Source organism: Protobothrops mucrosquamatus, unplaced genomic scaffold (assembly GCF_001527695.2).
Source record: "Protobothrops mucrosquamatus isolate PMUCROS unplaced genomic scaffold, P.Mucros_1.0 scaffold6, whole genome shotgun sequence".
Lineage (NCBI taxonomy): Eukaryota > Metazoa > Chordata > Lepidosauria > Squamata > Viperidae > Protobothrops > Protobothrops mucrosquamatus.
The window spans coordinates 1,690,428-1,702,022 of NW_015386393.1; the positions used below are offsets into that span (position 1 = coordinate 1,690,428).

Sequence of the window (11,595 nt, forward strand, 5' to 3'; positions counted from 1 at the left end):
AGCCTGATGTTCCGCCGAGTCGTGACCCAGCTCCTCAGGATATGGCCCAAGCTCCGTCAGAAACCCCTCCGGGTCCATCAGGCGCCTGGGACGGAACCATCTAGGCGGTTCCGTCTCCCTGCGGCGAGGGGCAGCGGTCCGGAAGTCCATCCTAAGGAGTGCGTGATCTGACCATGACAAAGGCTCTATAATTATCTCCTCCATTTCCAGATCACTCTGCCACTGGCCAGAGACAAAAATTAGATCCAGTGTATGTCCTCCCGTGTGAGTGGGTGCACGAACTAATTGGGTCAAGTCCATGGGGTGAATCTACCTTTAATTTTTTACACCACAAAATGGACAGATTATGATTCGTGCCTCAGAAGAACTCTTCTTAACTGTGAGTTATTGTTTAGAGATTCCTGAAGAATAAATAATCTGAATATTAATCCGTCTTTGGATTTAATCTGTCTGTGACAAACAGGAATAAAGCAAAGCTCTTGTTTGGATCAGAACAGTTGTCCTACTATTGAGATTGTTCATGGAACTTTTAAAATAGTGTCTCCATCTTTCGCCAGGTGCTGTGGACTCCTTGTTGGCTGATCCCTCCATAATTCTTTTAGCAGTGGGTACCCTGATTTTCTGCATCACCTTTGTGGGCTGCTTGGGAGCCTTACGGGACCTCACACTAATGCTGAAAATGGTACGTTAACAAGGATTTCCCTTTTCCCATCCATCAGCCAGCTTTGGTGGGCAATGAGGAATTCTTCTCCATCTCTTTGATGGTAGTAGATCCTCTCACAGCAGGTACCGCTTTCATTTCATGCTTGTCAGCATCCTTTTGGTGCATCTGGCTGGCCCAGTTATGAACAGACAAAGGATGCTAAACTGGATGGACACCTTCTAGAACAGTGGTTCTCAACCTTTTTAATGCCGCGACCCCCAACCGGTTGTAAGTCGAGGACTAAACCAGTCGTAAGTCGAGGACTACCCAACCGGTCGTAAGTCGAGGACTTTCCCGGCCCGGGAGTGCCGCGCATGCGTGGTTCCGCCCCCTGCGCTGGCCGAGGCGTAGCTGGCAAGCGGCAGAGACGGAGCAGGCCGACCACCTGCTGGCCCAGCCCAAGGGAGGTAAGGCACCCGCCGGAAAAGGGGGGAAAAATGGCGGACAGCCTTGCTTGGCGACCCCCATGAAATGGTCGATCGACCCCAAATGGGGTCGCGACCCATAGGTTGAGAACCGCTGTTCTAGAAGGAGGTTTTCCTACAAGAAGCTCCTCAAAGGATTGGCACATATTGAAAGAGGGATATATACTCCATCAGTTTGGATTCAGACTCTAGAGAACAGGTGTGTGCTTGTTTGGCTATGATGAAGCATATACTCTATGCAAATCCAGATTGAGACAGATGGGTGTTTTTCATCGGTGTGTAAATGTGCATTCTGCAGCTGCTGACCTTTTTTCCCCCTTTCCCTTTTTCTTTCTTTTATTCATTTTGCTTTCTAGTTTGCCTGGATCTTGCTCATCATTTTCATTCTGCAAGTGGTGGCTGCAGTTTTAGGCTTCATCTTCTCTGGCATGGTAAAAAAACAAACAAACTTGACCCACCAACATCATCAGCGGTAGTCAAAGTGGGCAAGAGATTCCAGTGACAATCCTCCAGGCCTGTCTTGGTTTTCAAGTGGGCCATAGAAGGGTTTTCCTCATTGGCCCAAGATTTGTCTCAGCATTCCCTGTGACAAAAAACTCCCCCCATTTTCATCCCCCAGGTGATGGAAAAAGCCACATTTTTGATGGGCCAGGCCATCTCCCGCTATCGTGACAACCTTGATTTACAGAACCTCATCGACTACATTCAGAAGAAGGTAACGGGTTCTGAATTTGCCCTGGTTTCCAACATTATGCAGAAGTTCTGGTTCCAGGGCCTTAGTACTCTGCCTTCCTCAGCTTTGCGCAGGCTCTGTACAGAAGCACTGATGTTCTTTTTCACACTTCATAGAGGAAGAACAATTATCTGATCTGCAAAACTGGCCCATAGGTAGTCCTTGAGTTACGACCAAAATTTCCATTGCTAAACAAGGCGGTTGTTAAGTGAGTCTTGCCCAACTTTATAACCTTTTTTGCCACCATTGTTAAGCAAATCCCTGCAATTGTTAAGTGAGTTAGAAACTGGCATCTCCCATTGACTTTGCCATCTGGGAAGGTCACAAGTGGCCATCACGTGACCTTGGGATGATGCAACCATTGTAAACACATGTCAGTTGCCCAGCAGCCAAATTTTGATCATGGAACCCATGGGAATGCTGTGATGTTCATAAGTCACTTTTTTCAGTGCTGTTGTAACTTCAAACAGTTACTAAACAAATGGTTGTAATGGGCTATTTCTACTAATTTGGAATTGTTTTTAAAAAGATTCAGATATTGTTGCTAGACATTGCCCTGTGTTTTTTGTGTTACTCTTTTGTTCTATCCAAATGTGTGATTCCTTTAAATGTAAAGTTAAATTGCAGCACCTGCCTGTTCAGTATGACTTAACAAAAAGAACATTGAAACTTTAAATGGGCTACAATCCCTGCTGCTTGCCACATCCAGTTCTTTTATTGATTCATTTTGAGTACAACAGCATTAGAATTTCTTTAAAGTGCAGTTAGGAGGCCCTTCAAGGAAGTAATAACCTTGCTTTGATGCTGAAAAGAGCACCATAAAAGAGCAGAACCCCCAAGATGTTATTAATTAATTTTGTAGGGGATCTTTTTGGAAAGGAATATTTGTGAATCAATATTTTATTTTGTAGGATATCAGCCATGGTGGTAGACATTATCAGATAACAGAATGCTGTATCAAGTTGCCATGTTGAATACCATTTTAATTCTGCTTCCAGCTTGTTATGGAAGAGCTACACTACTACTAAAAACGTGTGTTAAATATGCATATAACTGGGGGGGAAATCCCTCTAAGGTAAATTGAGGTACGGTTTGGTTTCCCTAAAGCAGAAACTCTGTAGATGGAAGGCAGAGCAAGACTGTTAATGTTATGGATGGTCACACAGTCAGTCAGATGTTTAGACTGGATTTGGCAATTTTGTCTGCCTATCAAGTCCTTCCCAAAGCCCTGGGATAAGCAGATGTTGTTATTTAATTGGATTAAGGCTAAGCTGTTCCAAGCAAAACTATCTTTTACAATTAACCGATGGTGATTTTGTCAATGCTGATGATGCTCAAGTGGTGTTCCAGAGGTTTTGGGATTGCACCAAGGTGCCTATTCACTTTGTTTCCTTTCATCACAGTTGTTCTATGCCTGATTTTGCAGGTCTTTGTAGTTTGTAATCTTCTCAAGTTCTTTTTCTTCTATTCTGGCCCTACTGCCATGTCCACCATCCAGACTTTTTTTTTATATTATTATTGATCATCGCACAGTCAGCCAGATGTTCAGACTGGATTTGGCATTTTTCTCTACCTATCGAGTCCTTCCCAAGGACCTGGGATAGGCAGATGTGGATGTTTGATGGTATTACAGATATCATCGCAGGATGGAAGCAGTTCCTAGTAAGGCCGCCTTTTGCAATTGACTAATGGCGAATTTGTCAATGCCAATGGTGTTCAAGTGGTGCTCCAGTTGTTTTGGGATTTCACCCAAGGCGCCTATTACTATTGGTACTACCCTTGCTTGCCTTTGCCACAATGGTTCTATTTCTATTTGTAGGTCTTTGTATTTTGTTATCTTCTCCAGTTCTTTCTCGTCTATTCTGCTGTCTCCAGGCACTGCCACGTCCACTATCCAGACTTTTTTGTCTTTCTTATCGGCAATTATTAAGTCCGGGGTGTTATGTTGCAGGTGCTTGTCTGTTGTTGTTGTTGTTGTTGTTGTTAATAATAATAATAATAATAATAATAATAATGTTGTTGTTGTTGTTGTTGTTGTTGTTATTCCTCTACTCAACTTCACCCATAAGCTGCTGAAGCAGGCTGTCCTTGTGGGACATTTCTCTGTGATTTCATGAATCCAATTAGTTCCCTTGGCATTTGGTTTTGTTTCTCTCTTCTACCCAGTTCAAGTGCTGTGGGGTTCACTCATACAAGGACTGGTCCCAGAATATTTATTTTGACTGCCAAGACACCAATCCCAGCCTGGAGCGTTGTGCGGTGCCTTTCTCTTGCTGTCTGCAAGATAAAGAGGTAAGAGAAAAGGGAATTCAAACATGTTCAGTTCTGAGGTAAGTAGGAGGAGGAACAGTACTTTAAGTCACTGTGGCAATAAGACTGGGGATACAGTATAAAATTCAAGGTCTTTATTAGGCCATTTATTTCTAAAATGTAGATGCTGCTGTTCAGAAGCCAAACAGGGATGGTGGGACAATTTATTAAAAAGTAAACATTTTAACAAATCAAAGTCTAGAACTTCAATGTATGAAAATAGCAGATTACAAGAATTAACTTTAAACAAAGATTTGCAAAGTTAATGTGGAGCTTTTGTTATTTATTTTGAAAAAGAGAGCCCCCTCCCCCCCAGTTTTACAAAGCACTGCTACAACAATTAGCTTTTATTCACAAATCTGCAATTTGAGGAAGCATTACAGGTGGGCAGCAACGTTATTCTACTCTCCCGGACCTCTAGCAGCTTGATTAGAAATTTATTCCTAACTTTTGCAGCTGATCGAACAGCTTAATGGAGCATCATATGAAGAGATTGTAGGAATAGAATTGTGTTAGTCCATAGTAGCAACACCTCACCCACCTTTTCTGGTACAGATAATCCTCAACTTAGTGATTGTTCAAAGTGATAGCGGCAGTGAAAAAGGTGATTCACAATTGATACTCACACTTACAACTGTCACAGCAACCCCATGGTCACATGATCAAACTTCAGGTGCTTGGCAACCAGTATATTTTTATGTCATGTGATCGCCATATGCGACTTTCCTAGCCAGCTTCTAACACGCAAAGTTGATGGGGAATGCAGGATTTACTGAATGATTGCCTGATTCAATTGCAGTGATTCGCTTAACCATAGCAAAAAGTTCATAAAATTGGGCACGAAGTACTTAACAACTGCCTGGCTTAGCCACAGAAATTCTGGTCCCAATTGTAGGCCATAGGTCAAGGGCTACCTGCAGTTTATTCAAAGGTTCTGGAGTCAGAATTTCTGCATTTAATTGGAAATTACGGCAAATTCGGAAACTGCTATCTTATACTAGATCAATAAAGTGCTGCAAATAAAGATGGTCACCACAGTGGAAGATGGTCTGAAGCTCACGAAAGCTTACGCCTTTTAATAAAATGTTTTACTCATAAAAAGTGCTACTAAAATCCTGATTTTTCCCCCATGTAAGGAGATGCAGTAATTTACTTTTCAGTATTGGATGCTGAAGAGCAAAGAACAGCCAGTATCTCATATTTGCTCTTTGACATCTTGTCAATGATCAATCACTCTTAGAGACTATGGGCCCTCGGTGATTTGACCCTGCACTTGTCTTAATGTTCTCAACTTATTCTAGGTTATGCTAAACACCATGTGTGGCTATGGGACACAGAATCTTAAAGGCTGGCAAGCAGAGAACTTGGTGTACACAGAGGGCTGCCTAGAGAAGATTGTCCACTGGGGACGGAGCAACCTGTTGCTGATGGCTGGGCTGGCATTTGGATTGTTGGTGTTGGAGGTAAGGCACTAGGGCTGGAGGAGATCCGATCAGCCTGGAATAAGACTGGGAGAATTTGGAGAATTTAATCAGCTCGGAAGAACCCCCAAGCTCAATGGATGGAAAATAATCAAGGAGAGAACCAACCTAGAACGAAGGAGAAATTTCCTGACAGTAAGAACAATTAATCAGTGGAACAACCTGTCTCCAGATTGGACAGTCACTTGTCTGAAATGGTAGAGGGCTTCATGCCTAAGCAGGAGGTTGGACTAGAAGACCTCTAAGGCCCCTTCCAATTCTGTTATTCTATGTCCAGAGGTAGTTACCGTGATGACATGTGCAGGGTGACATCACAAGTTCATCCCTTCCCTTTTGTACTTGTGTTCCAGTGTCAGACATAAGTGCATATGACACTTGTCTTCCTCAGCCTTCTCTCTATGGAAGCCTATGCTCAAATTAAGGAACACCCCCCCAAAAAATGTGGCACGTCTTTATATCCCCTTCTTGGGTTATATTGCTGAACTTTCTCTGTTTCCTTCCAGGTTGTCATCTTTCTTCTGGCAGTGATGCTCATTTACCAGATTGATTTCATCATCCAGAAGCGCAGAAGCACCAAGAGGAGGAGGAGGAGGCAGAGTTTCCCTGAGAAGTGAGAAAGAAGGCAGCAAGGGATGGAAGGGGGCTGTGAATCAGCTTTCCTGAACCCAATAGCCTTTGGATGCATGAAACTACGTACTGAAACTGCCAGGATTCCCATGTTGCCTCAGAATTCTGGGGCTTACAGTCCCAATACACCTGAAGGCCACCTGGTTGGAAAAGTCTGCTATAAATATGCCATTTTCATGCATCAGTCACAGGAACAAGGGTTTTTTTGTTATCCCAAATTCACACTCTGGGTTTGAAATATTTGTTGTTTTAATATTGCGGCTTATATGGATTGAAGAAACAAATAGCCTGGTCATAGAGGTTCAGTTAGAGTGATTGCCTCCAAAGGGAACCGTACTCTGGGTGCCCTCCTAGTGGGCACATGGACACACCTAGTCTTCCAACATCCAACAAACACAGATTATGAGGAAAATACTGGGAAAAGGGGTTGGGGATCAGCCATTCTAGGTAGACCAAACTAAGAAACCAATGCCATAGAGCAGGGGTAGGCAACCTTGGCTCTTTTATGACTCATGGACTTCAACTCCCAGAATTCCTGAGCCAGCCATACTGAGGGGAAAGGGAGAGTTTCCAAGCTGAGCCATGCTGGCTCAGGAATTCTGGGAGTTGAAGTCCACGAGTTATAAAAGAGTCAAGGTTGCCTACTCCTGCCATAGAGTGAGGACTATTTTTATTGTAAGGCTATACAGGTAGTCTCCTCTTCCATCCAATTGTTTAGCAACCATTCAAAGTTACAATGGACACCTCAAAAGCTACTTATGTCCTGGTTCCAAAGTTCTGAGAGTTGAATAGTCCCATGATCACATTTTGGGTGCTTGGCAATTAGCTCACCTTTTTGGCCAGTTGCAGCATTCTGCAGTCATGTGACTGTGATTTAAGACAGTTTTTACTGATTTGTGGCTTTTGGGGCAAGTTTCCAACAAAAATGCCCTTAGGAATACATCAATTCACTTAACAACTGCGGCATTCATTTAATGACCACTGCAAAAAGAAGCCATAAAGTCAGGTCAAGGCACATGAGTGCCTTGACTTACAATTGTCCTGAATTATGACAGAAATTCCAGACTCCATTACGGTCTTAAGTTGAGGATTACCTGTAATAATAGAATCTTGCAAGTCTGAATGTGCTTCCTCATTTTATGTTCACTAAGGAGGGGTTTCCCTGAGACATTTTCTCAAGTTATTTTCTTGGTCTAGGCTCAAACCCTACTGATCTGACCATTAACAAAATAACAGAGTTGGAAGGGACCTTGGAGGTCTTCCAGTCCAACTTCCTGCTCAGGCAGGAAACCCTATACCATTTCAGACAAATGGTTGGCTAATCTCTTCTTACTTGGTAGTGGTTCTTCCTGAAGGCCATTCCTTCTGTTCGCTACAGATGGGGAAAAGAGAAAAAATAACCCTTACTCTCCTCACCCATAAAAGATTAAGCCTAATGCTGTAATTCTTTATGAAATACAATAAAAACTTTCAAAAACAATGGTGATTAATTCATTTATTAAGGGTGTGATGTCACTTCCTATCCTTGTGGTTTTTACCAGCTCTTCCACCAATTTTAGGTGAGCAGCCAGCTAGTTTATTAGTTTAGCAAATGAGTGGATAACCTGTGCTGCATTGGGTGACTGTTTCAGAGATATTTCCTTACCTAAACAGGGAAACAGAATGACCAAGGGTGGGCAAAAAAAGAGTGGGAGCAGGAGTGACTTCCAAATTCCTGCCAGCTTCCTTAATGAGTTTCCTTGTGGGAATCGACAGGGAGCATTGAAAAATCTTCCCTTCCCTTCCTTGCAAGTTAGGTACCGTATTTATTCGAGTATAACGCGCAAAATTTTCTACCAAAAAAAGAAATCAAAGTTTGGGTGCGCATTATAAACAAGGGCTGGGGTGGGGTGACGCAGTGGCGGCCGGTCCATTGAGGGCGCAGGCGAATTGTGAGTTCGCACTGTGCCTTTTCGGGCTTCAGCCGCTCACGCGAGGGCGAAGAAAAAAAACACGTCCCCTCGTCGCGTACAGGGGGTGGCCCGAACTGGCGAGACGCACTTCCTTTCCCGTTAGATGGCAACTCAGGAGAAAACGTTCTGCATATGACGCGAATTGTGAGTTCGCACTGTGCCTTTTCCGGGCTTCAGCCGCTCACGCGAGGGCGAAGAAAAAAAAAACGTCCCCTCGTCGCGTACAGGGGGCGGCCCGAACTGGCGAGACGCACTTCCCTTTCCCGTTAGATGGCAACTCAGGAGAAAATGTTCTGCATATGACGCGAATTGTGAGTTCGCACTGTGCCTTTTCCGGGCTTCAGCCGCTCACGTGAGGGCGAAGAAAAAAAAAACGTCCCCTCGTCGCGTACAGGGGGCGGCATCAGCAATAAAATGGACGGCACAGAAGACGACCTGCTGTGGAATTCAGACTCAGAAGAAAGCGAAGAAACTGATGATAAATTAACTCGAGAAGAATAGGAACAACTCTTTAGTGTATCTGATGATGAATCTGACTTTGAAGCATTTTAAATAAATATTGTTACCGGTAATTTTATTTCGGTATTGTGTTCATAGTTTACGTTGTCAATAAATGATTTTTATCATGCCCGCACGTGTTCAACAACGTTTGTCACTTACAATGCTTGGTCTGAGCCGAGAAAAAGTGAAACAAAATTTTATACCGATTTTTAATCGAAAATTAGGGGTGCGCGTTATACACGTGTGCGCGTTATACTCGAATAAATACGGTAAGTAGCTGCTGCTGGATGGAGGGGAGACTGAGGGATTGCAAGAGTGGCTGGAAAACTGTCACAGAATGTTGAAAATGAAGATCATGTGACCACAGCAGCAGCCAGTAACACTGAAGCAGCCACACCTTTCCCAAATTTCATTCTCTCAGGAGTTATGGATGTGTAATTTTGGAGAATTATTGTAAATTAGCTCATTTGAGATACCTTGATTCAAAAATTGTTGCCCTATGATGCACCGTTTTGCCTGAGACGAGAATTTTAGTAATATATAGATGAAGTCCACAGGCATATAGTTATGAATTCTCTGGCAGTGGATCCATGTTGAAGCTCCTTGGCACTTCTGTGTTAAGAGTATCTGGACAAGAAACTTTGTGCCATCCATACCCATTTTTCTGGGCATTTTAATTCCTGATCTCCCCTCCCTTTCCAAAGGAAACCCCTAGAAGAGAAGGAAAAAGCTAATTTTTAATGAGGAGAAAACTGTTTTTCTGAAACCTAAAATATGTAGTAAAAAGGGGAGCTGAATTTTAGGACCCTCTTGTTTATGGGAAAGTCAGATTGTTATAGTGGTTAGGAATAGGAAATTGAGAGTTCCAGCCCTGTTTTAGCACAAAGCCAGCTGGGTGACCTTAAGCCAATCACTCTCTTTCAGTCCTAGAAAGGAAGCAATGGCAAACCATTTCTGAAAAACCTTGCCAAGGAAGCTGCTGGGAGCAAGTTCAGGTAGTTGCCAAGAATCAACACTGACTCGAGGGCGCGCACACACACTTGTTTGTGGAGTCCCAGGCCAATGCCCAGGGGTCAAGTCCAAGTTGTGCCATTATCTGCTGCTCCTGCAGCATAAACAGTCACAAGCTTGCATCAGTCGTGCAGAATAAGGGTATCTGATCCATCTTGGTTGCAGAGGTTTTCCCAGGTGAGTCTCAATTGATGGCGTCTCACTGTGCATTCTGGGACTCTCACTTGTTCACAAACAGCAGTAGTTATGGCAATCTGTTCCCAGCAGAGCCAATCGTTTTCTCCCTGGGCCTTCTTGGCAGTTGGGTTTAAGTTTTTCTGAAGCATGTGAAGTTTTCCTCATTGTTGATTGGTGGTGTCTGAAGAAAACTTTGCTTCTTGTGAAAGAAGAAAGCAGCCAGTTGCCAACTCAAGCAGAACTCAGCATGAGCCACCAGATGGATCCCCTCCAAGACCTTCTTCAGGGGAAGTGGGGTTCGTTCCGAAGCCGTTGGCCTCCCAACCTCCTCAGAATCTTCTTGAGTTCAACACCAGGTAACTAAGCTTTTAATGGGATTGGAAAAAGGAAGGGAAACTGGAATGAACAGCATGCTTCAGCTCCCCTGATTTGATTTGATCTGTAGGAAATGCAGAAAGCAGAAGGGATCTGGTAGCATTGAACCTAGTTCTTGAAAGCTTATTGCTGTTAATAAAAGTTGTTGGGGGTTTTCAAACGCCTTGTGATTTGGGGATACCATAATCAACATGGCTTTCCTCCTACCTAGAAGGTAATGCTATGAATGTCACTATCTGCAGAGATAATGAAGTAAATTTATTCTGACTGAGCACATTATAACATTTTAAATGCTAAGCAACTTAATTTAAAATGTAAATCAGTTGTCTATTTTAGCTGATTCACCCAATCTGCATATGGTTGCAGAAGATTGCATGTATTATCTCTGAATCATGAAGCCTGTTTTTCTTTTTGTTATTTTAAGTCAAGGTATCAGGAAAAGCATTTTGTTCTGGTGTGTGTGTAAGAGAAAGTAAGTGACTGCAAGTATTGTACTTATAAGCATTTGCATTTTTATAGTTTTAATTATCTGCCCAATTCAGGAGACATATTTACTCAATGGAATGGTTTAAAACGGGTATCCAACCTTAAGATTTGTGAACTTCAACTCCCAGAATTCCCCAGCCAATATGGCTAATTGAGGAATTCTGGGAATTGAAGTCCACATCTTAAAGTGGCCAAAGTTGGACACACCTGATTTGAACTGAATTACATCAGTTATCACTTGGGCCTTGCCACCCAGTCACATCACAACATCAGCCATGTAGATAAAGCAGGGAAAACTGTTGTCATTTTTGCAACATAGGAGGAGAGATCAGGGAAGGAAAGAGAAATTAGCTTGGCTAAAGTGAACAGGGTTGGTTATGGCAGAGGCAAGATGGATTGACAAGGTGGATTTTACATTTTCCCCAATGCTAACAGATATACCTTCGGACTCTAGGGCTGTGGTGGCGAACCTATGGCACGCATGCCACAGGCGGCATGCAGAGCCCTCTCTGTGGGCATGCGCACCGTCACCCCAGTCCTAGGCCTTCAGTCCCATCCATGAGCAACCTGCATCAATACCCGTGCCGGGTAAGGTTGCCGCACTGGCCCCCGCCTCCACAAGCATTTTTTTACTAACCTGCCTTTCAGCTGCATTCCGTTTCTCCATTCGCTTCTCAGCCTTTGCCGCGTGTTTGTGGGACTATCGGTAAAAAAAAAAAAAGTTCCATCAGACTTTCTAACTTTTAGCGAGATCTCAAGAGAAAGTCTGATGGAACTTTTTTTTTTATCGATAGTCCCACAAACATGTGGCGAA

At 43.3% G+C, this 11,595-nt stretch overlaps 1 protein-coding gene across 1 annotated transcript in view; it reads left to right on the forward strand.

Annotated features, from left to right (window-relative positions):
• The window catches only part of LOC107282268 (tetraspanin-33-like), a 12,297-nt gene extending 4,574 nt beyond the window's left edge, over positions 1 to 7,723 (forward strand). Inside the window, exons 3-8 of the mRNA XM_029282974.1 lie at positions 558 to 682; positions 1,485 to 1,559; positions 1,748 to 1,843; positions 4,028 to 4,153; positions 5,473 to 5,634; positions 7,658 to 7,723. Of these exons, the coding sequence (XP_029138807.1) occupies positions 558 to 682; positions 1,485 to 1,559; positions 1,748 to 1,843; positions 4,028 to 4,153; positions 5,473 to 5,634; positions 7,658 to 7,723 (650 nt within the window). The remainder of the gene's footprint in view (positions 1 to 557; positions 683 to 1,484; positions 1,560 to 1,747; positions 1,844 to 4,027; positions 4,154 to 5,472; positions 5,635 to 7,657) is intronic.
• Positions 7,724 to 11,595: the final 3,872 nt, after the last annotated feature.